This window comes from Triturus cristatus, chromosome 9 (genome assembly GCF_964204655.1).
Source record: "Triturus cristatus chromosome 9, aTriCri1.1, whole genome shotgun sequence".
Lineage (NCBI taxonomy): Eukaryota > Metazoa > Chordata > Amphibia > Caudata > Salamandridae > Triturus > Triturus cristatus.
In genome coordinates this window covers 2,525,527-2,550,024 of record NC_140592.1, presented here as the reverse complement: position 1 = coordinate 2,550,024, position 24,498 = coordinate 2,525,527, and the positions used below count along the sequence as shown (strand labels likewise).

The 24,498-nt window shown below is 49.2% G+C and overlaps 1 protein-coding gene and 1 long non-coding RNA gene across 4 annotated transcripts in view; one reads left to right on the top strand and one right to left on the bottom strand.

Moving 5' to 3' along the window:
• LOC146797220 (uncharacterized) overlaps window positions 1-24,498 on the bottom strand; it is a 167,487-nt gene that overhangs the window by 50,128 nt on the left and 92,861 nt on the right. The window contains exon 5 of one of the 3 annotated variants that reach the window (XR_014968449.1): window positions 6,208-6,542. The exons of the other annotated variants lie outside the window; for them this stretch is intronic. This is a non-coding gene — a long non-coding RNA (uncharacterized LOC146797220). Of the gene's footprint in view, window positions 1-6,207; window positions 6,543-24,498 lie in introns of those variants that run through there. 3 annotated transcript variants of the gene reach the window in all.
• LOC146797218 (uncharacterized) overlaps window positions 12,263-24,498 on the top strand; it is a 445,928-nt gene continuing 433,692 nt past the window's right edge. The window contains exon 1 of the mRNA XM_085624170.1: window positions 12,263-12,460. Within this exon, the coding sequence (XP_085480296.1) occupies window positions 12,437-12,460 (24 nt within the window). The 5' untranslated portion in view covers window positions 12,263-12,436. The remainder of the gene's footprint in view (window positions 12,461-24,498) is intronic.

Sequence of the window (24,498 nt, the reverse complement as noted above, 5' to 3'; positions counted from 1 at the left end):
CATTTTCCATGGGTTACGGTGCAATTTTGATTCCCTTGTGGCTGATACTTTCTACCCATATTGACTCTTTTGCCACAACTTTTCTATTTTTCTCTCTTTAGAGAGAATATTTACAACAGGCAACTATTTACCTTGTCAGGTGCCTATGACTTCTCCTCATTTCTAAGTAGGACTACTCTGGCCAATTTGTTCAACTAAGTTTCCAGCTGTTTTGCTCATTTAGCGTCTTACCATATTGCAGTTTGCGCAACTTTAGAGGTCTTCTGTGGGTCTTCTGCTGGCGTAATTTTCTCTTTGCATGTATGGCTCATTCATACCCAAATAAGCCCCAGGGAGCTGCTGGCTACACCACTAATGGTCGCAAAGACTCGGTCAGCATTGCCAACAAACATATTAAAAAAGACCCGCCATCTCCAACAAAAACGTCTCTTCCTCTGACGTTGGAAGACATTATGGACAAATTGCGCAACATTCGACCCTCTATGTCTGAAACCACTGCAACACTTCAACGTATTGAAGAAAAATGGTCGGGTCTTGACTCAAGGTTTTCGGACGTTGAGCAAAAGAATAGTGATGCTCAGAATGTTGTTGCTAAAGTTGACTTTCTTTCTTGCGAGGTCGCGCAACTGAAGAGATCTACAGAAGATTTAGAAAACCGAAACAGGCGCAACAACCTACGAGTTTACGGAATTCCAGAAGGTTCTGAAGACTCGGATATAATCGCCTTCTTGAAGACCTACATTCCACAGATTATTAGCCTGCCAAAATCTGCGGACCTCAATATTCAAAGGGCATATAGAATTGGCTCTCAGAATGCATCTTCCTCAAATAAACCGCGGGGAATCATCGCATATTTCATGCTGTACTCCGACCTTATGGCGATTCTCACTGCGGCTAAACAACACAAACAGATGTTTTGGTCTGGACATAAAATCTTCTTCGGTCAAGATGTCTCCAAGCCAACTGCTAATGGCTGCAAGGAATTCCTCGACCTCAGACCTATGCTGAGATCCATGAACACTCGCTATGGCCTTATTCACCCGTGCTTCTTCAAAGTAACTTACAAGGACAGATCTTTTACTTTCGAGGATCCTGCAGAGCTTCGAAACTTCATCCATATCCACAAAGGAGAAACTCTGGAACTGAGCAAAACTTAATTGTTTTCTTACATGTTCTCTCTTTTCTCCCACAGGTTTCCCCTCAGTATCTTGTTCGACGCTGAGGTCTTTATTCGCACTATCCACACGTTGTGTTGTGTTTGCCTCACCCCGTTGCGTTGTTTTCCCCATTGTCTGGTAAGTTCTCTTCCATTATGTTGCTTATGTTTACGTTTTTATATTACAGTTTTTCTGACCCTCCGTTGTCATCAACTTTGTTCTCCTCGGTGTCCCTCTTGTGGGGGGCATCTGTCTCCTTTGCCCCTCCTCCACATTATTGTTCTTACTATTTGTGATCAATATGACTAAAGCCCGTTGGCTTTTTGTCATCTCTTCTTTTGTTATATCTCATGGGAGATGGTGTTCTCCTTTTGCCTCTCTCCCCTACCCCCCTCACCCCCTCCTGTTCTGTCCTTTCTTCTATATCTTATTCTTCGCTGCAACTTTTCTTTGTCACTACATCCTCATCTATGTGGTTTCTCATCATTCTCTTCCTGGTATGTTTACTTTGCTACATTTGTATTCTTCTTCTCTCACTCCTATCTCCCTACATTTGCCCTTCTCTTTTTCAGTTTTATTTCCACTCAGGATTTCCACTGTTTAATGATACTTAGCCTTTTGCATTTCAATTATTATATTTTTTTTAGGTTTAATATTTTTAAATGTTTAATCTTCTATAAGTTTTTTCGATGAGTGGTTTGCGCATTATTTCTTGGAATGTTAAGGGGATTCGTAACCCAATTAAAAAACAACGTATTTTATCCCACCTTGCTAAATTGAAATGCCAGGTAGCGTTATTGCAAGAAACGCATCTCAAAGAACAGGATTTGTCTTCTTTACGTAAACTATGGGTTGGAGATGTTTTCTGTTCCCCAGCAGCCAATAACAAAAATGGCGTTGTCATATTGTTTCATAAATCATTGACAGTTTGTTTGCAAAATGAGGTCAAAGATATCAATGGTAGATGGCTTTTACTAAGTTGTTTGTTAAAGTTAATGATACTCCATTCTCTATTTGTAATGTATATGGTCCCAATGGTATGGATTTAGTATTTTGGAATGACTTTTCCATTCTCCTTTCTTCTCATGCCTCTGAAAACCTGATTTTGGGTGGTGATTGCAATCAACTTATGGACCCTTTTTTTAGATTGCAAATCCGAAACCAAATATATCCCTAATACTATGTAGAAGACTTTCACAAAATGGTCACAGCTAGAGGGTTGGTGGATGTGTGGAGAATCTCCCATCGTGATGTCCTGGAATTTTCCTTTTTTTCTCTTGTTCATAGATCCCATTCCCGAATTGACTACATTTTTCTCACCCAATCATCTCTTCAATTTATGACGAATGCTGAGGTTGGCTCCATTCTCATTTCTGATCATGCCCCTATCATATTAGACATGGAGTATCTCTCACATCCACCTACCTCACACAGATGGCGTTTTAATAATGCCCTTTTGTTGGACACTCAATTTGTTGAACAATTCACACAGTTTATGCAGGAGTTTTTTGATAATAATCTTTCCTCTGTTTCACAATTCCACCTTATCTGGGATGCTTTTAAAGCTACGGCTAGAGGTTTTATAATAGATTTTGTCTCCCGGAAAAAATAGAAGGCACTTACGGCGGCTTCACTAATTTTTAAACAACTTAACACCCTAGAGCATGCTTACTTTACCACGAACTGTCCAGATATTTTATCTAATCTCATTAAGGCTAAAATGCAATATTACAAACAATCCTGGGATAATGCCTGCAACAATCTTCTTAAATTCAATGCAAAAATGTACGGTGGCCGGAACAAAGCTGGCAAATCCCTAGCCAATTACCTCAAAATTAAAAAACAAAAATCCAAGATCGTTACCATTACAGATAGCAAAGGAGTTTGACATATTACAGATACTAAAGTCCTCGAATGTTTTACTGAATACTATACCTCTACACTCCTGAATTAATTCCTACTACTAATCAAATTCTTTCTTTCAAACCATTCCCAAATCTTCTGATAATCACGTGGACCTCACATCTCTTGAGAGCCCTATATTAGAACAAGAAATCATTAATGCTATTATTCACCTTCCCAAGGACAAAACACCCGGTCCAGATGGTTTCACTGTAAGTTTTTTTCTTCAGTTCAAACAATTCCTAGTCCCTCAGTTGTTAACCCTCATAAATCATTTCTTAGCCTCCAGTGCGTCACAGGGTTCCTTTACTCAAGCGATGCTGTGTCTGATCCCTAAATAAGATAAAGATCCCTCTTTGTGTACAAATTATAGACCCATCTCCTTAATTAATACTGACTGTAAGATTTTTGCCAAACTATTAGCCATTAATTTGATAATCTCGGACCTAATTAATATATATCAATCAGGGTTTGTTAAAGGTTGGTCCATTACAGATAATTCTCGGACTCTTCTCAATGTAATTCATTTAGCCTCCAAGATGAACTCACCGATTGCTGCAATTGCGTTGGATGCTGAAAAAGCATTTGACCGGGTAAATTGGAATTTCATCTTTGGAGCTTTGAAATGGCACGGCTTCAGCCCTCCCATTCTCAGATACATCCAGCTCCTATATTCCGCACCCTCTACTTCCATTTGGGTTAACGGTTGTCAATCCAAATACTTTCCACTTCACAGAGGAACTAGACAAGGATGCCCCTTATCCCCTCTTTTATTTATTCTCGCCCTAGACCCTTTTTTTGAAAAAATTAATCACTCCCCACACTCCACAGGTTTTCCATTTAAACACACAGATATTAAGTTTACTGCTTATGCGGATGACATTTTATTGTACCTCTCTAACCCCAATACCTCTTTGCCTACATTTTTCTCCTTGCTAAAGGAATATTCTCTAGTCTCTGGTTATAAACTTAATCTTGACAAGTCTGAGGTGATGCCACTGAACAAACATTGCTTTTCTCATATGTTTCAAGATACAGGGTTTAAGTGGAACCCCAAGAGCATTAAATGCTTAGGCATCCTTTACACCAATAGTATAAAAGAAGCTATTAAATTAATCTTACTGACATTCTTAAAAAACTCTCTGCTCTCATAGATGGTTGGTCTCCACTATTCTTGTCCTGGTGGGGCAGACTTGCTACAATTAAAATGATGCTACTCCCGATCATCAATTTTTCTCTTTCTTTGCTCCCAGTCACTCTCCACTCTCCTTTTTTAATACCATCAATCGCTCCCTGACCAAATTTTTATGGAATAACCCTAAAACTAGGATCTCACTCACCGGACTTCAGCAACCCAAGGAACTTGGAGGGCTTAATTTTCCTAACATTAGGCGCTGTCATTCTGCATTTACCCTGAAACAAGTTTGGACATTTTTTTATCTGACTCCTCACATACACTTTTAACGGCCTGGAGTTCTTTGGAACAATCCCAATTTGCACCATTTTCCCTTGCTGTGGCCACCTGACTATCCCAGCACCCTAGACGTTTCGCATCGCCCATTTTCTCATACCCAGCAGCAGTTCCTACTTCTTTGTTTAAAGATCACTCCTCTCACTCCGATAACTTTATGCTTACCCCTGTCTGGTATAACAAACACTTAAAGATTAAAAACAGAGCTCTCTTTTGGAAATAATGGATTGATAAAAGCATTATCGTATTGGATCACTTGTTGATCAAATGGTCGCTGATGGATTTTACGTAGATCCAAGATAAATATGATATATCTCCTTTACATGCTCCCCAGTATCCTCACCTTAGATCATCATTCACTTCCAATACCAAAACTCTTCCTTAGCTTCTTACAATCCGACATCCACCCTCTCACTAGATTTTTCAACCCAGCTCAAAGCCTCTCATATATATAAGATATTATCTCATCCCTCTGTTCCTAGAACCAAATCCAGTATTGAACTCCTTTGGGAACAAGATCTGGCACATGAATTCTCGCTTCAAACCTGGGGCTCCATTTCAACAAAAATTCAAACCTCTTCTCGATCTGCGAGCACTACGCGGACCCTTTACTATTTTTATAATAGGCTCTTCCTTACCCCCACAGATCTCCAAAAGTTCAGATTCATGGATGATTTGCAATGCTGGTCTTGCTCCCATGGTAATAGTGACTTACTCCATATGTTTTTTCTCTGCCCTTTGGTCAAGAATTTTTGGTTACTTATTTGGAAGAAGTTGAATGACATTTTATCTACTAGTGTTCCCTTTGATATTGTACACGTTTTTCTGGGCAGTTCCTCTTCCATATTGAATGCCCAGGGAAGTGTGGGTAAATTTATCGATTTATTTATAGCTATTACTTTTCAGATTATCACCTCCAATTGGAAGGACACTACCAAATTCTCATATCAAGCTTGGTGGAACCTGTTATGTCATCATCACCCACTAGATCGTGCATATGCCACCTCCACATCCCTACTGATCAAAAAGGACTTGCTTTGGTTACCACTTGCCACATTTCTTTCCAGGTTACCTGCTTGATATTTTTTTTTTCATTTGCTAATACTTTCTTTTTTTTCTTATCGTTATCTCTACATTTTTATCTTGCTGCCACTTATCATTCCCCCTTATCTCTCCTTTCTCCCATCCTTTCTTTTCTTCCGTCTTTCTTTCCCTCTCCCCTCCTTCTCAGATACTAAATCGCACTTGTCTAAGTATAGGTTCAGAAGGTTCAAATTAGTTTTAATTGCATATTTCCTACTATAGTCCCAATTTTGTTATTCCTTTTTCTAGTAATGTTACTTTTTGACCTCTGGTTGTACAATGTATACTGATGTTCTACTTCGTATTTCATCTCAATAAAGCAATCTAAACTAAAAAAAAAAAGATTTCAAGAGAACAAGCTATGGAGATTTAGAAGGTGAAAGATGCAAACGTGTGTCAAGGGTATGATGTTGTGGGAGATTGTATTGGCAGCACATGTGAGGGTATTAGTGTTGAGTCAAGTCCATTGGCTTCAAGTATTGATGATGATGCTGCGTGAGGTGCTGTATGTTGGGCATGAATGCACATGAATAAAAAATTTGCTAGCATTCGCGCCAAGAATTTTCAATTCTATTAAGGACACGGAGGCGAAGATTATGCTCTCTCTCTCTTTACTACAAAATTAACAGCAGCCAATAAGAACATTCATAACATAGTGAAAGTAAAACATTCCCAGAATGCTTAGCATCACATTGTAAACACCATAGAGACTAGCCCCATAAGTAACTGTCCACACCGGAACACCTCCTCTTTCTTTGCCCAACGAGCAGAGTCCAACTTGAACAAAATTATAGTCCCAAACAGCAAACATATCTTGATCACAATGGACCGGAGATCCAACAGGAACTGAAGAACGTGCACGTGAAGGTCGAAGACCCTTCCATTCCAACAGAGCACAAGGATATTTTAATCGCCTTTCTGGTCATTGCCTGAAAAGAGAAAAGTATACTCGTAACAATCGTTTTAATTTGCATCTCAGGGAGGGTAACATGACATTATGCATCATAACCAGTACCTTGGGCGGGATAATCTTCGCCTCTGTGTCCTTAATAGAATTGAAAATTCTTGGCGCGAATGCTAGCAATTTTTTTATTCTATTACAGGACCGGTGGCTTTAGATTATGCTAATTTAACGCTTAACCAAAACAACAGAAGCAACATCACCCACAGGTTTGTAATAAAACTGTTTGATGGTGGAACTAGAAGACCAATCAGCTGCTTTCATGATATCTTGTACACTGGTACCCAACATAAATGATTTGGAGGCCATAGCACCTCTGACAGAATGCGCTCCAAACAAATCAGTGTCAACATCGGCCTCTGAAATTACATATTTAAACCACCTGGCAATCGTAGCAGAGGTAACTGGTTTGAAAGATTTTTGCAAAGCGATTAGCAACCTTGAACAACCATCTGGTCAGAGTGACCGTGTAGACTCTTCATATACTTTAAGGCATCTGACAACATAGAGTTTTTCATTTAACGGAAAAGCATTGTAATCAATAGATCTTGAAAAAGTTTTAGTGCGAGCAGTTATTACAAAAGATACACCCTCAGGAGAAAATATTCTACCCTCCAAGTCTAACACTTTAATGTCAGAAACCCTGCGACATGCAGACAAACATAACAGCATGGCCAACTTAGCTGACAATTGTTTTCTTGAAAGTAATTCATTATTAGGCCATTGTTCAAACAACTGCAATACCTTAGATACATCCCATAAAGAGGTATACTTAGCCTTAGGAGGGTTTGCTAAACGTATTCCTTTGAGGAGTTTACACACTATCGGATGCACACCGATAGGCCTGCCTTCTAGATGCGCATGACCCGCGGAAATAGCTGATCGGAAATTGTTCACCGATCTATAGGATAAACCATCCGCTGCTTTTTGTGATAAAAAAATTAAAATGTGAGAGATATCTGCATCCATGGGATCCAGGTGCCTCTCCAAGCACCAACCCAACCAAGCCTTCCATGCGGAACTGTATCACTTCCTGGTAGATGGGGCCCAGGCTTGTTGGATAAAACTAGAAGCTTGCTCCGAAATTCCTGGCAACGACCACTGTTGCCGGAAAGCTTCCAGGCCATCAGGGACAGCTGTCCCGCGAGGACTAACGGGTGGAGCTCCCCCTGAGGGCCCTGGAGTATCCTCGGGAAGCACGGGAGCTGAATTGGAAAGTCGCACGCCATCTCCAACAGGACAGGGAACCATGGCTGTGACTTCCAAATCGGAGTGACCAGCACAATCTCCGCTTCTTGTCGAACCACTTGACTCGCAACCCTGGGTATTAGGACGAACGGGGGAAATGCATACTGGGTTCTCTGAGACCAATTCTGAGTGAAGGCATCGGTCGCTCTCGCTAGAGGATCTTGCCTCCAACTGAAGAACTCTAGTTGGTGATTCAGCTGAGAGGCAAAAAGATCTATTTGGAACGGACCCCACAGCGACTGGAGCTGGCGAAACAGGGACGGATGAAGTTTCCAGTCGCTGTAATCTTTCAGATGATGGGATTGCCAGTCCGCTATTGCATTGTCTCGACCCGGAAGGTACTCCGCAATCACTGTGATCTGATGTGCTAGGCAATAGTGTCAGAAGTCCTTGGCGATCTCCGCCAGCATCGGGGACCTGGTACCCCCCAGTTTGTTTATATACCTCACAGCGGAGATATTGTCCATTCGTAACAGAATACAACAAGATACCTTCCTGGGTGAGAGAATGCGAATCGCAAATGAACCCGCCAGGAGCTCGAGGCAATTGATATGCAACTCCAACTCCTGGAGAGACCATCTGCCTCCCGTGGTCACTTCCCCGCAGCGGGCTCCCCAACCCGTCCTGCTGGCATCGGACTCTATGATCACTTTCGGGAGAGATCCGAAGATCGCCCGACCATTCCATGCATCGACGTGCACCAACCACCATTGATTCTCCACTCGGGCATTGTCTGACAGCGGGACTCGATCCGAGAAAGACAGGCCCTTTTGTAGGTGCCTGATCTTGAGATGTTGAAGGGCTCGGTAATGTAAAGGTCCTGGGAAAATCGCCTGTATGGGTGATGCCAGTAGGCCCACCAATCGAGAAATCGCCCGTAAGGACATCATTTGTGTGTCCAGAGTTTTCTTCAATTCTTTCTTCAGGTCCCTCAGCTTCTGCTTGGGCAACTGAAGCTGGGCCGACTGAGAGTTGATCACAAATCCCAAAAACTCCAAGCACTGTGTCGGAACCAGAACTGACTTCGACCTGTTTATGACAAATCCCAGACCCTCTAACAATGTCATTGTTATCTGCAGGTGAAGTATTGAAAGGGAAGCCGAAGACGCCATGATCAGGATGTCGTTGAGGTAAATTATTAAGCGTATTCCTTGCTCCCGAAAATGTGCAATCACCGGTTTCAGTAACTTGGTGAAGCACCAAGGAGCAGAGGAGAGACCGAAAGGCAGGACCAAATATTCAAGGCGTCTGCCGCGCCATTGAAACTGAAGGAACCTGCGATGAGGCGGGAAGATGGGAACTGTCAGGTACGTGTCTTTGAGATCGAGACGCACCAACCAATCTGCTTGTCTGAGGATGTCCGCTAGGAGATGGATCCCCTCCATCTTGAAGTGATGGTAAAGCACAAAGGAATTGAAGTCTTTCAGGTTTAACACCAACCTGTAACCGCCGCCCCTCTTCTGTACCAGAAAAACGTTGCTGCAGAAGCCCGAAGTCCCCCTTTCGCAATAGGCGACTGCGTGCTTCTCCAGCAAGTCTCCTATCTCGCGATCTATAAAAAGTTTGTCTTGTTGGGAAAAATACAGAGAGGGTGGGAGATACTCCTGCAAGGGGGTTTGAAAGAAATCTATCTGAAACCCCTGCACTGTCTGGAGAACCCAGGCGTCCTGAGTAATGTCGCGCCAATTGTGCAGAAAGTGGCGAATCCGACCCCCTAAAGGACAGAGGGACAGAGACAGATGGCTTACCTGTTGTAATTTGAGGCTGGAAATTTCCCCTCTGGCCTCCTCGCTGGAAACGCCTTGTTGGATAAAATGTGCCTCCTCTGGTGGGATCCTGGTAGTCACCGCGACCGTAACCCCTCCTGGGGGGACCTTGCTGGTATTGACGGCCTGGCGAGCAGCCCCTGCCTCGCCCGGCCCTTCCAAAAAGGCCAGTGTGAAACACCCTTCTGATATTTGTCTGGGCCTTGTCCAATGATGTAAAAGTCCCTACATATTTGGGGACATCTTTTACAAAACGCTCCCCGAACAAGAGGCCGTCCGCTAAGGGACCTGGTTCAGCAGATGCTAACTCGGTTAAGTTGGTATCCATTCGCATGAGAAGAGACTTCCTGCGCTCTGCTGATATGGCGCAATTCGCGTTGCCCAAGAAACAGATGGCACGCTGCGTCCAACCAGCGAGGATAGTCGGGTCAATAGGATCTCCGGACTCCTTGGCTAACAGGGCTAACTCAAGGATCTTGGACAGGGGACCGATGGTATCCAACAACTTATCCTGGCATCCCCGCCAGGCCCGATCGATGCCTTTTTTAGGGTCTTTCTGGAATTTCTTAAGGAAAGCCAGCATATTTGGGTCAATATCGTGAGTTTTTGCGACTTTGTCCGGTACATCTGGGTGCGGACATTCCGACCGAAGTCGGTTCCTGACTTCTCTGTCGAAGGAGAGCCTCAAATTCTGGTGTATGTAATCCGCGACCCCCGGAGGAGGTGCCCAATCAGATGACCTCGGATGTATGATCTCTTGTGGGTTGAAATCAAAGGGAGTGGAGGGCTGATAGACTGGGGGTGATTGGGGGCGGATAGAAGACCTCTTGGCCTTCTTCTTCTTGGGAGAAGCTGTATGACCAGTTAAGTCAGTGTCCGTACCAGTATCAGTAAATACCTTAGACGATGAAGGTAACAGGTTGGAGGGTCCAGCATAAGGATGATCACGTGTAGAAGGTGGAGGGAGCTTGGACAAAGCCTGTGCGTGCGGCCAACTGGACGACCTGGTATTAGCGGCGCTACCTCCCTGGAAGGACTTCGAGGAACTCCCAGCATCCTGCTGGAGCATGCCATGTCGCTTGGCAAAATTCTCCAATTGCGCCGTAATCTGCTTCAAAGCTGACGCAAACGCTTTGTTAACCGTTTTAGGGACCGCTACTTCCACCGCCTTACTGACGGAGTCTTGAACGGAAGCATCAAGGGCGTTCACAAGGTTGTCCTCCAGGAGGGGTCCATGCTCTTCCTCATAGTACCCATATTCATCCTCCTCGAAATAGGCCCAGTCTTCCATCGCGATCCTTAAGGTGAGAGACTGTATGTGAAAGCAGCAAGATCCCAAAGAAATCAGTGAAGTGGGAGCAGCCCTGGTGCAATAATAAATTTAGCAGTTTAAATTGCTCCTCAGCAAAGCTGTAGTCAGAGGAAGCCCACAGGGCAGAAAGAGCCAAAATTCAATATAATAGTTTGCACACAGCTAAGGCCTGCCTTATTTTCCAGCCCAGGGTAGGCGTCAGTCAGGGTAGCAAAAGGACAAGCTTGAGCTCCGGACCGCGCTTGAAAAAACGCAGAGAGCGAGGAGGAACGATAATGAGTGTTGCGTAGCCCAAAAGGAGCCCAAAACCAGCCCAATTGGGCTACGCGACGCGAGGCTCTCCAACAATGCGGGCCGGATGAGGGAAGGCTCTGCGCACCGCCAGGCAGACGTGCGTGAAGTCTGACGAAGGATAAAGGCAATCGGAGGGTGAGAGCGTGTCTAGAAACTAACTGCCACCCTCCGAGAGACCGGTGCAAGCGCCAGCGCGACACTGCAAGCCACCGTCTGTTCAGGAAATTTGCGCGCAATAACCACACTGCGCATTCCTCTAAAATTCAGAATACAATATACAGTATAGAACAACCAAAATAACTGAGGCAATCACAGCAATGCACATCAAGTAAACAATCACGAGTTATGGCAAGAATGTTATCGAGCACTGACTTAACTCTGGGAGGAGCAGCAAAGAAAGAGGAGGTGTTCCGGTGTGGACAGTTACTTATAGGGCTCGTCTCTATGGTGTTTACAATATGACGCTAAGCATTCTGGGAATTGTTTACTTTCACTATGTTATGAATGTTCTTATTGGCTGCTGTTAATTTTGCAGTAAAGAGAGAGAGAGCATGATCTGAAGCCTCCGGTCCTGTAATAGAATATCCCTATGCCCCTGTTTCGAGGATGCGCATTGCGCTGCTGCTCTTCTAATGATGGTGGCGTGCGCAGTGAGCTAACGTTTACTGTTCGCAGCTGTAGTGTGCTGTAGTCTCGCCTCTGGTATACTGCACATGCGTACCGTGTTGACACCTCCTAATATTGGTATTTCGCCATGCGCAGTGTGCTGATCTGCGAATCTCTGGTGCACTACGCATGCCCAGTGTGCTGACACATCCTCATGCCGGTGTTCCGAGCGTCGCAGTGCGCTGGTAGTTACATCACGGGTACTGCGCATGTGTAGTGTGCTGACACTTTCCGGACACTGATTTTCCGACCGTACGCGTGTGCTGTAGGCTTACGGCTGGTGTGGTACGCATGCGCAGTGTTCTGATACTGCCGTAACGCCTGTGTTCCGGCCATGCGCAGTGTGCTGATAAGTTCTTCTCTGGTACCGTACGCGTGCGCCATGAGGTGTTCCGCCTTTCTGTTGTCTTGCGCGTGCGCACTAGTCCTCGCGACTCCTCATCCACAGGAGGGGTTCTGTCTTGGGGTTCTGCCGTGAGGTCTTGGGGTCCGACTCTGCCTCCTTCCCGTCCCTCGTCGGCCCTGCATGGTCACTGACAAACATTACTGGGAAGAAGCCGCAGCTGACCAGTGGTAATGTCCCGGCGGGGCCCAGACGAGGTGAGTTAGTGCCGCCCGGTGTGTCTGCAGGCGGTGGGTGACTGAGTGCCATCCTGTGTGTCTGCAGGCAGTGGGTGAGTGAGTGCCACCCTGTGTGTCTGCAGGCGGTGAGTGTGTGAGTGCCGCCCTGTGTGTCTGCAGGCAGTGAGTGAGTGCCGCCCTGTGTGTCTGCAGGCGGTGGGTGACTGAGTGCCATCCTGTGTGTATGCAGGCGGTGAGTGAGTGCTACCCTGTGTGACTGCAGGCAGTGGGTGAGTGAGTGCCACCCTGTATTTCTGCAGGCAGTAAGTGAGCCCTGCCCTGTGTGTCTGCAGGCGGTGGGTGAGTGAGTGTCGCCTTGTGCATTTGCAGGCGGTGGGTGGGTGAGTTAGTCCTACCCTGTGTGTCTGCAGGCGGTGGGTGAGTGAGTGCCGCCCTGTGTGTCTGCAGGCGGTGGGTGGCGCCCTGTGTGTCTGCAGGCGGTGGGTGGGTGAGTGAGTGCCGCCCTGTGTGACTGCAGGTAGTTGGTGACTGTTGCCCTGTGTGTCTGCGGTGGGTGAGTGCCACCCTGTGTGTCTGCAGGCAGTGAGTGAGTGCCACCCTGTGAGTGAGTGCTGCTCTGTGTGTCTGCAGGCGGTGGGTGGGAGGGTGCCGCCCTGTGTGTTTGCAGGCGGTGGGTGGGTGCCGCCCTGTGTGTCTGCAGGCAGTGAGTGAGTGCCGCCCTGTGTGTCTGCAGGCGGTGGGTGCCGCCCTGTGTGTCTACAGGCGGTGGGTGGGTGAGTGCTGCTCTGTGGGTCTGCAGGCGGAGGGTGGGTGAGTGAGTGCTGCCCTGTCTGCAGGCGGTAGTTGAGTGAGTACCCTCCTGTGTGTCTTTCAGGCAGTGAGTGAGTACTGCCCTGTGTGACTGCAGGCGGTTGGTGGGTGAGTGAGTGCAGCCCTCTGTCTGCAGGTGGTGAGTGAGTGCCGCCCTGTGTGTCTGCAGGCACTGAGTGAGTGCTGCCCTGTGTGTCTTCAAGCGGTGGGTGGGTGAGTGAGTGCCACCCTGTGTGTCTGCAGGTGGTGAGTGAGTGCTGCCCTGTGTGACTGCAGGTGGTTGGAGGGTGAGTGAGTGCCGCCCTGTGTGTCTGCAGGCGGTGAGTGAGTGCCGCCCTGTGTGTTTGCAGGTGGAGAGTGCTGCACTGTGCGTTTGCAGGCAGTTGGTGGGTGAGTGAGTGCTGCCCTGTGTGTCTGCAGGCAGTGAGTGCCACCCTGTGCGTCTGCAGGCGGTGGGAGAGTGAGTGCCGCCCTGTGCGTCTGCAGGCGGTGGATGGGTTAGTGCTGCCCTGTGCGTCTGCAGGCGGTGGATGGGTGAGTGCTGCCCTGTGTGTCTGCAGGCGGTGGGTGGGTTGGTGCCACCCTGTGTGTCTGTAGGCAGTGGGTGGGTGAGTGCCGCCCTGCGTGTTTGCAGGCAGTGGGTGCGCGAGTGCCACCCTGTGGTCTGCAGGCGGTGATTGAGTGCCGCCCTGTGTGTCTGCCGGCGGTGGGTGAGTGAGTGATGGCCTGTGTGTCTGCAAATGGTGGGTGAGTGAGGGTTGCCCTGTGTGTCTGCAAGCGGTGAGTGAGGGTCACCCTGTGTGTCTGCAGGCGTTGGGTGAGTGAGTGCCGCCCTGTGTGTCTGCATGCGTTGAGTGAGTGCCGCCCTGTGTGTCTGTAGGCGTTGGGTAAGTGAGTGCCGCCCTTTGTATCTGCAGGCGGTGGGTGAGTGCCATCCTGTGTGTCGGCAGGAGGCAGGTGGGTGAGTGCCGCCCTGTGTGTCTGCTGGCAGTGGGTGAGTGAGCGGTTGCCACTCTGTGTCTGCAGGTGGTGGGTGGGCGAGTTCCACCCTGTGTCTGCAGGAGGCGGGTGGGTGAATGCCGCCTTGTGGGTCTGCAGGTGGTAGGTGAGTGAGTGGGTGAGTGAGTACTGCCCTGTGTCTCTGCAAGCGGTGGGTGGGTGAGTGCCACCCTATGTGTCTGCAGGTCGTGAGTGAGTGCCGCCCTGTGCGCCTGCAGGCGGTGGATGGATGAGTGCTGCTCTGTGTGTCTGCAGGCGGTCAGTGAGTGCTGCCCTGTGTCTGCAGGTGGTGAGTGCCGCCCTGCGTGTCTTCATTTGGTTGATGGGCGAGTGCTGCCCTGTGTGTCTCCAGGCAGTGGGTGAGTGAGTGCCGCTTTGTGTGTTTGCAGTCGGTGGGTGAGTGAGTGCCACCCTGTGTGTCTGCAGGTGTTGGGTTGAGTGAATGAGCGCCACCCTGTGTGCCTGGAGGCAGTAGGTGAGGCAGTGCCGCCCTGTGTGTCTGCGGGCAGTGGGTGAGTGAGTGCTGGCCTGTGTGACTGCAGGCAGTGGGTGGGTGAGTGAGGCTGCCCTGTGTGTCTGCAGGCAGTGAATGAGTGCCACCCTGTGTGTCTGCAGGCAGTGGGTGAGTGAGTGCCGCCCTTTGTGTTTGCAGGTGGTGGGTGAGTGCTGCCCTGTGTATCTGTAGGTGGTGGGTGAGTGCCACCCTGTGAGTCTGCAGGCAGTGGGTGGGTGAGTGAGGCTGCCCTGTGGGTCTGCAGGCGGTGAGTGGGTGAGTGCCACCCCTGTGTCTTCAAGCGGTGGGTGGGTGAGTGAGTGCCGCCCTGTGATTCTGCAGTAAATGAGTGCTGCCCTGTGTGACTGCAGGCGGTTGGTGGGTGAGTGAGTGCCGGCCTGTAGGTCAGCAGGCGGTGGGTGAGTGAGTGCTGCCCTGTGGGTCTGCAGGCGGTGGGTGGGTGAGTGCCACCCTATGTGACTCCAGGTGGGTGAGTGAGTGCCGCCCTATGTTTGCAGGCAGTGGGTGGGTGAGTGTTGGCCTGTGTGTCTGCAGGCGATGGGTGAGTGAGTGGGTGCCGTCCTGTGTGTCTGCAGGTGGTGGGTGTGTGAGTGCTACCCTGTGTGTCTGCAGGCAGGGGGTGGGTGAGTGCCGCCCTGTGTGTCTATTGGTGGCAGGTGGGTGAGTGCCGCCCTGTGGGTCTGCATTTGGTGGGTGAGTGAGTGCAGCCCTGTGGGTCTGCAGGCGGTGAGTGGGTGAGTGCCACCCTGTGTCTCTGCAGGCGGTGGTTGGGTGAGTGCTGCCCTGTGTCTCCAGGCAGTGGGTGAATGAGTGCAGGCGGTGGTGAGGAAGTGGGTGCCGCCCTGTGTGTCTAGAGGAGGTGGGTGGGTGAGTGCTGCCCTGTACGTCTGCAGGCGATGGGTGGGTGCCGCCCTGTGTGTCTGCAGGCGGTGGGTGGGTGCCGCCCTGTGTGTCTGCAGGCGGTGGGTAGTTGAGTGCCGACATGTGTGTCTGCAGGCGGTGGGTGGGTGCGTGCTGCCCTGTGTGTCTGCAGGCGGAAGGTGGGTGAGTGCCGAGCTGAGTGTCTGCCGGCAGTGGGTGGGTGAGAGCCAACCTGTGTGTCTGCAGGTGGTGGGTGGGTGAGTGAGTGCTGCCCTGTGTGTCTGGAGGCATTGGGTGGGTGAGTACTGCCCTGTATGTCTGCAGGCGGTGGGTGGGTGCCACCCTGTGTGTCTGCAGGCGGTGGGTGGGTGCCGCCCTGTGTGTCTGCAGGCAGTGGGTAGGTGAGTGCCGACCTGTGTGTCTGCAGGCGGTGGGTGGGTGAGTGAGTGCTGCCCTGTGTGTCTGTAGGCGGAAGGTGGGTGAGTGCCAACCTGTGTGTCTGCAGGTGGTGGGAGGGTGAGTGAGTGCTGCCCTGTGTGTCTGCAGGCGGTGTGTGGGTCAGTGCCACCCTGTGTGTCTGCAGGCAGTGGGTGGGTGAGTGCTGCCCACTGTGTGTCTGCATGCGGTGGGTGGGTGAGTGCCGCCCACTGTGTGTCTCCAGGCGGTGGGTGAATGAGTGCCGCCCTGCGTGCCTGCAGACAGTAAGTGAGTGCCACCCTGTGTGCCTGCAGGCGGTGGTGAGGAAGTGGGTGCCGCCCTGTGTGTCTAGAGGAGGTGGGTGGGTGAGTGCTGCCCTGTACGTCTGCAGGCGGTGGGTGGGTGCCGCCCTGTGTGTCTGCAGGCGGTGGGTGGGTGCCGCCCTGTGTGTCTGCAGGCGGTGGGTAGGTGAGTGCCGACATGTGTGTCTGCAGGCGGTGGGTGGGTGAGTGCTGCCCTGTGTGTCTGCAGGCGGAAGGTGAGTGAGTGCCGACCTGTGTGTCTGCAGGCAGTGGGTGGGTGAGAGCCAACCTGTGTGTCTGCAGGTGGTGGGTGGGTGAGTGAGTGCTGCCCTGTGTGTCTGCAGGCAGTGTGTGGGTCAGTGCCGCCCTGTGTGTCTGCAGGCAGTGGGTGGGTGAGGGCCGCCCTGTGTGTCTGCAGGCGGTGGATGGATGAGTGCCACTCTGTGTGTCTGCAGGCAGTGAGTGCTGCCCTGTGTCTGCAGACGGTGAGCGAGTGCCGCCCTGCGTGTTTTCAGTTGGTTGGTGTGCAAGTGCTGCCCTTTGTGTCTGCAGGCAGTTGGTGGGTGAGTGCCGCAATGTGTGTTTGCATTCGGTGGGTAAGTGAGTGCCACCCTGTGTGTCTGCAGGCGATAGGTGGGTGAGTGAGTGCCGCCCTGCGTGTCTGCAGGTGGTGGGTGAGTGCCGCACTGTGTGTCTGCAGATGTTGGGTGAGTGAATGAGCGCCACCCCGTGTGTCTGCAGGCAGTAGGTGAGGCAGTGCCGCTCTGTGTGTTTGCAGGTGGTGGGTGAGTGAGTGCTGCCCTGTGTGTCTTCAGGCAGTGGGTGGGTGAGTGAGGCTGCCCTGTGTGTCTGCAGGCAGTGAATGAGTGCCACCCTATGTGTCTGCAGGCAGTGGGTGAGTGAGTGAGTCCTGCCCTTTGTGTCTGCAGGTGGTGGGTCAGTGAGTGAGTGAGTGCTGCACCATGTGTCAACAGGTGGTGGATGAGTGAGTACCACCCTGTGTGTTTGCAGGCAGTGGGTGAGTGAGTGCTGCCCTGTGTGTCTGTAGACGGTGGGTGAGTGCCACCCTGTGAGTCTGCAGGCAGTGGGTGGGTGAGTGCTGCCCTCTGTGTCTGCAGGCGATGGGTGAGTGAGTGAGTGCTGCCCTGTGTGTATGCTGGCGGTGGGTGAGTGTGTGTCGCCCATTGTGTCTGCTGGCGTTGGGTAGGCGAGTGCCGCCCTGTGTGTCTGCTGGTAGTGGTTGAGTGAGTGGGTGCTGCCCCGTGTGTCTGCAGGCGGCGGGTGGATGAGGTCCACCCTGTGTATTTATAGGTTGCGGGTGGGCGAGTGCTGGCCTGTAGGTCTGCAGGTGGTGGGTGAGTGAGTGCTGCCCTGTGGATCTGCAGGCGGTGGGTGGGTGAGTGCCGCCCTATGTAACTCCAGGTGGTGGGTGAGTGAGAGCTGCCCTGTGTCCTGCAAGCAGTGGGTGAGTGAGTGGGTGCCACCCTGTGTGCTTGCAGGCGGTGAGTGAGTGGGTGCCGCCCTGTGTGTCTGCAGGTGATGGATGGGTGAGTGCCGCCCTGTGTCTGCAGGCAGTGGGTGAGTGAGTGGGTGCTGCTCTGTGTGTGTGCAGGTGGTGGGTGAGTGAGTGGGTGCCATCCTGTGTGTCTTGAGGCGGTGGGCTGGTCAGTGCCGCTCTGTGTGTCTATTGGTGGCAGGTGGGTGAGTGCCGCCCTGTAGGTCTGCAGGTGGTGGGTGAGTGGGTGAGTGCCACCCTTTCTCTCCGCAGGCGGTGGTTGGGTGAGTGCTGCCCTATGTGTCTCTAGGCGGTGGGTGAATGAGTGCCGCCCTGCGTGCCTGCAGGCAGTGAGTGAGTGGGTGCCACCCTGTGTGCCTGCAGGCAGTGGTGAGGGAGTGGGTGCCGCCCTGTGTGTCTGGAGGCAGTGGGTGGGTGAGTTCCGCCCTGTGTGTCTGGAGGCATTGGGTGGGTGAGTGCTGCCCTGTGTGTCTGCAGGCAGTGGGTGGGTGCCACCCTGTGTGTCTGCAGGCGGTGGGTGGGTGCCGCCCTGTGTGTCTGCAGGCAGTGGGTGGGTGAGTGCCGACCTGTGTGTCTGCAGGTGGTGGGTGGATGAGTGCTGCCCTGTGTGTCTGTAGGCGGAAGGTGGGTGAGTGCCAACCTGTGTGTCTGCAGGTGGTGGGAGGGTGAGTGAGTGCTGCCCTGTGGTGGGTGAGTGCTGCCCACTGTGTGTCTGCATGCGGTGGGTGGGTGAGTGCCGCCCACTGTGTGTCTGTAGGCGGTGGGTGGGTGAGTGCTGCCCACTGTGTCTACAGGCGGATGGTGAGTGAGTGCCACCCCCCTGTGTGTCTGCAGACAGTGGGTGAGTGCTGCCCACTGTGTGCCTGCAGGTGGTGGGTGAGTGAGTGCCGCGCACTGTGTGTCTGCAGGTGGTGGGTGTCGCCCTATCTGTCTGCAGGCGGTTGGTAAGTGGGTGCCACCCTGTGTCTGCTGGCGGGTCGGTGAGTGAGTGCCGCCCTGTGGGTTTGCAGGCGGTGGATGAGTGAGTGCCGCACTGTGGGTCTGCAGGCGGTGGGTGGGTGAGTGCCGCCCTGTGGGTCTGTAGGCTGCGGGTGAGTGAGTGCCAACCTGTGTGTCTGCAGGTGGTGGGAGGGTGAGTGAGTGCTGCCCTGTGTGTCTGCAGGGGGCGATTAGGTGAGTGCCACCCTGTGGGTCTGCAGGTGGTGGGTGGGTGAGTGCCATCCTGTGTGTCTGCAAGCTGTGGGTGGGTGAGTGCTGCCCTGTGTGTCTGCAGGCGATGGGTGGGTGAGTGCCGCCCTGTGTGTCTGCAGGCGGTGGGTGAGTGAGTGCCGCCCTGTGTGTCTGCAGGTGGTGGGTGAGTGAGTGCCACCCTGTGTGTCTGCCGGCGGTGGGTGAGTGAGTGCCGCCCTGTGTGTCTGCAGGCGGTGGGTGAGTTCTGCCCTGTGTGTCTGCAGGCAGTGGGTGGCTGAATGCCGCCTTATCGGCAGTGGGTGTGTGAGTGAGTGCCGCCCTGTGTGTCTGCAGGCGGCGGATAAGCGGCTCCCCTTTTTGGCCCTCTCACCCCTCCAGCACCTCTCTTCTCAGCGGGTGATTGCGCCACAAGTGTCTTTACTTATGTGTGCAATTTTACATTGCTGGGACATCACCCAAGGGCCCAGAGGGCCTTACTGACCACGGCATATTGTTACAAGGGTGGTTACAGAGGGTTCAAAATGACCAAATGTGGACATAAGGCCAAGGATGACATGATGGAAAATCATTACAGATAAAAAAAGCATACGAGAAATATACACAGCAAAGAACTATTTGTGAGTGCCCAATGAAATGTGGGTAGTGTAGTTCTGTACCAGGAGGTAACTGAACATGTCCCCCATGGAGGTGGTAAGCTGCAATGTCTTAGCTAAAGAATCATTGAAGGAGGAGGGCTTTCACACCCGTTCTGTAAGTCGCCAGCAAAGTGGTTGTGCATAGGTTTGGAGGTAATGTGTCCCAAATTCTGGTTGCGCTTCCCGAGAAGCATAGTGTCAGAAGTTGTTGCTTTTTAAAGGGGATCTAACATCGTTTCTTCTGTGTTTTGCAATAGTCTAAAACGCCCTGATAGGTTTAGGTTGTACCCCAAGTAACAGAGAGTAGATGTGTGTAGAGCCTTATGGGTGATGCAAGCAGTCATGTATATAGCCTCGGCTACAATTGGCAACCATTGGAGAGTGGCCCTCATAGGTGTGATGTGGTCTTTCCCTTTGGCACCGTAGGCAAAAACGTGCTGCAGAGTGTAGGATCTATTTTGGGGGGTGAGATGGGTTTTTTGAGGACCAGTCAAGAAAGAATTATAATAGTCGATTGTGGAGGACACCCGTGTATGAGCAAAATATTTTAGTTTTTGCTCTGGAATGTAACAGTGGATTGCCCAAAGATGACATAGTTAACAGTACACTTTTCCGGCCATGGTGCTGATTTGAAAATGTAAGTTAAGCCTTTTGTCTAGGATGACTCCTAAGGATTTGGCACTGCGAACTATGGTGGGTTTATTGTTAAGGATATTGAATGTGTCCATCCAGAATTGGATTTCAAAGGGGAGATGATGAATTCAGCTGTGAAAGGGTTCAGTTGTAGGTGATCAGAAGTCATCTAGTCCTGAACAAAGTTTAGGGTGGTGATGAGGTGCGAGATGTCGTTCGGCGAGGAGACCTTTAGGCGCAATTGTATGTCATCTGCATTGTGGTGATAGAAGATTCCTCCTCTCTTAAGGAGAACACCAAGTGGCTCGATGGATAGTGTTGGAGCAAGGATAGACCGAGGCGGGGGGGGGCTTGCTCAACCACTATTGGTGTTGAGTCATTCTTCAATTTTTATCCTGTGGAACCTGTCCATAACGAATGATTCGTACCAATAAAGGACCACACCATCAATGCCTGTTCGATTTTTGAGTATGTTTAGGAGCATGTGGCAGTTGACCGTGTCAAGAGCTGATGGTAGGTTGATATGAGGCAGGAGTTGCCTCATTCTAGTTAGTATTGGCATCTGACTGTAGTGACACAGTCTGTCCTGTCCCTCCTTATGTTGGAAATAGATCATTGTTATGTTACATATTATGTATGAGTTGCCCTAAGAATTTTGCATTGTTTCCATGCCTAGAGGAAATCTCCATTAATAGCAGGGGGCCCTTTCTTATTTACATTCATTTACCCGCAGCCTGTCTGCGTGGGGTTGCTTGTTTGTGTTTTCAATTGTGAAGTTGCTTCATAACCTGCTCTGCATTAATATAGCTCACCTCTTCTCTGCAGTTTTTTATTGACCTTTCTTACCTTTGCCTGTTAGGATTCATTTGCTTTTCTCTTAGCACTGCCAGAGACGCATCTACATTATGGATTTGCTACAAACATTCAGATTTACTGACGAGCAATACGCATTGTTGGTAGGTAACCAAAGTAATTTTGACCAGCAAACGGCAGCTAGCACTAACCCTGCCAACATAAAGATATACATAAATTGTTTTCATTAAAGAAGAAACTCAAGAGAATAGAATTGCATGGGCAGTACATGCTTGAGTACTTAAAGGCAGGAATAATCCCTCAAGGTCTACGGGTTGGGAACATCCCTGGATTGTTTGTCCCAAGTACGACAATATTTAGAAAAATTGTAATTAATTGCAAACAGATGTTCCCGTGACTTTATGATCCTTATAGTGGAAACCGCAAAAGAGCTTGTACAGATCCTGGTGACCGAGATACTAGCCTTAGACGATAAGATCAAACAGAGCAATGCTCTAGAAGAAGCCAAGAAAAAGTTAAAAGAAATAAACAAGGAAGTACCATCTTACTCTGGTTACCCACTTAAAAGAAAAGCAGACAAACTAAAAAAGGATCTGCGATTTACTACCAAAAAAAGGACATATCCATATTTAAATGAACACTTCTACTCCCAAGGAGAATATCAAGATTCAGACCCTTCAAGTTACCCACAACCTAGATAAAAGATCACAGATTTTTCAGATATGTGTGATTCAGACAACGAAAATAGCCCACATTGTTTCAACTATGATGTAGACAGACCCAGTCACCAGATTAATCCTACAACAGGACTGACTTTTTTAGGCAGGCGAGCTGCACGACGAGGTCCATGGAGACCCAGGTATCAACCGAGATACCGGGGCAATGTCAATCGTGGCAACTTTCAGCAAAACAACTCACAATACCTAGTTATGCGCAATGCACAGTATTGGAGAACGTAAAAGAAATACCAATCTTTAATTTGTCTCAAAAACCTCTAGAAACCTCCACGGTCTCTCTGCTTTCCAAAGGTCTATCTTTTGTGCCCCGCACTGGTCAAATATTTTAGAACTGTTACAGGACATAATGGCCTTCTTTCGAAAAATACGCCTAAAAACTGTTTTGCAGACAATTACATCCTTGAAAATCATCAGGACAATTGACTGGACAATCGTTCCGGACTTTGCCCGGTTTCTACCTTTACTCCTACTCTGGACCAGGTAGGCCCAGCTGTAAGTATATTTGAAAGTGTGGTCAAGACCAAGTTAAAAGCAGCAACCAAATACAATTTGCGACCCTCTCCGAACCTGCAAAAATGTGAGCTTAAAGCTCTATGTGGAATTGGAAACACCAGCCATAACCATCAAAAATTGTGACAAGGTAGGAGGGATTGTAGTCCTCGACACTGATAAGTATGTGACTAACATGCATACTCTTTTGAGCAACACAGAACACTATTCACCAGTAAAATTAGACCCCACCACCAGGGTACAGAGAAAAATTCAAGTCCTCACCAACAAAGCCTTAGAGCAGGAGATCCTATGTCAAAATGAATATGATTTCCTTAACATCACTCATCCACGCATGGCAAGTATCTATGGGGTTCCTAAAATACTCAAGGACAGCACTAACCCCCCCTTACCGCCCTATAGTTACCACTATAGGCTCGGTCGCGGATCAAACTCCAATTATAGACTTGATCTTGCGTCCACACATACCCAAAACCATCTCCCGTATCAAAGATACAAAAGAGATGATCAAGAAAGTGGAAGGCCTTCCATTTATTGCCACGAGAGAAACCCTTGTCGCTCTTGACATAGAGACACTCTACAGCAATATAATCCCAAAGTGGAGCCCTCATAGCAGTTGTATGGTTTATTACACACTACCATATAGACTGTAATGTCAAGTTCATGTTAGACATTCTTTGTGTAGTCCTACTGGAAAACACCTTTGAATTTAATGGAAACCTTTTCAAACAAGTCAAAGGAGTCCGTATGGGAGCCTCTTGCGCTCCCACTGTAGCAGATATCTACATGGCCTGTTTCAAACAACGTTTCATTCACGAGATAGCTCCCTTTTTCTAGTCTATAAACCAATGGTCACGATACATCAATTACAATTTCTTTGTCTGGTGTGGTGAGTCGGACGCCGTCAATGAATTTCTTGAGTGGATTAACCTCTGCAACACTAATCTGAGATTCACAGCTAATAAAAGCAAAAAGAAAATAGAATTTCTTGACATTGAAATCAGAGACTGTGAATCAAAATTGGAAGTGGATCTGTATGTCAAGCATACAACTAGGAACACCCTCTTACACTTCAACTGTTACCACCCAAAAACCCAGGAAGAAAGTATCCCTTTGGACCAGTTTCTTCGTTTAAGGCGTAACTGTACCAGTTTGAAGGACTATGACCTTAGATTGGTTGTCATGAAAGCCAAATTCATCTCTAGAGGTTACCCTAGGAGATTGTTGTGTGAAGCCTATAAAAGGGCTTGTTTCTATGATAGAGACCATTTACTACAAACCTCTCGCCATACAGGGGACCCTAAATTGGTGTGTGTGACCAGACACTGTCTTCAATGAAAAGATACGCCAAATCATTTGTGCCCACTGGCACATTTTGAATACCAGCAAGGATCAGCGTGTAGAATTACCATGCCCCATGTTTGCCCACAGACGTAACAAAAATCTGAAGGACCACGTTGTCCAATCCCGATGAGTAAGAGTACCCCTTTCATACAGAAAACCATTGACGGACAAAAAGCACTAGTGGGCAATCACAAATGTTTTCAATGTAAGATGTGTGAAAGTGCCATAGTCACTAACACGTACATGCATAATGCCCACCACATCAGTTTAAAATCTTTTACCAATTGCAAAGCCAAGAATATTATATATTTGCTTTTATGTCCCTGCCATTTAGGCTATGTAGGGGAAACATCGCAATCTTTCTCCACACGCTTGACAGAGCATCGCTCGGCCATTTGGACTAGAAAAACGTCTGCGCCCCTCGTCAAACATTTCAATGATTTAGGCCACACTCCTGAAGACATCAGATGGCTTATTTTAGGAAAAATCAATAACAGATCCGGATGTGATGTTGATGAGATTAGGAAACGCAGAGAGGTATACTGGATTTTTACCCTCAATACATTCTCCTGCGGATTGAATTTAGAAATACCCTGGGATCAAGCCATTTGTTGCAACACTGAATAGGCTTTCCTTTCATCTAGCACTATACCTGTTCAGGACACATTTATTATGTCCCAGTACATATATCTGTTATTCCATCCATCCATATTGCACAATGTCTTGGTTGCATTCCATTTTTTATTCAGCAATCACCTTAATATATGCAACCAG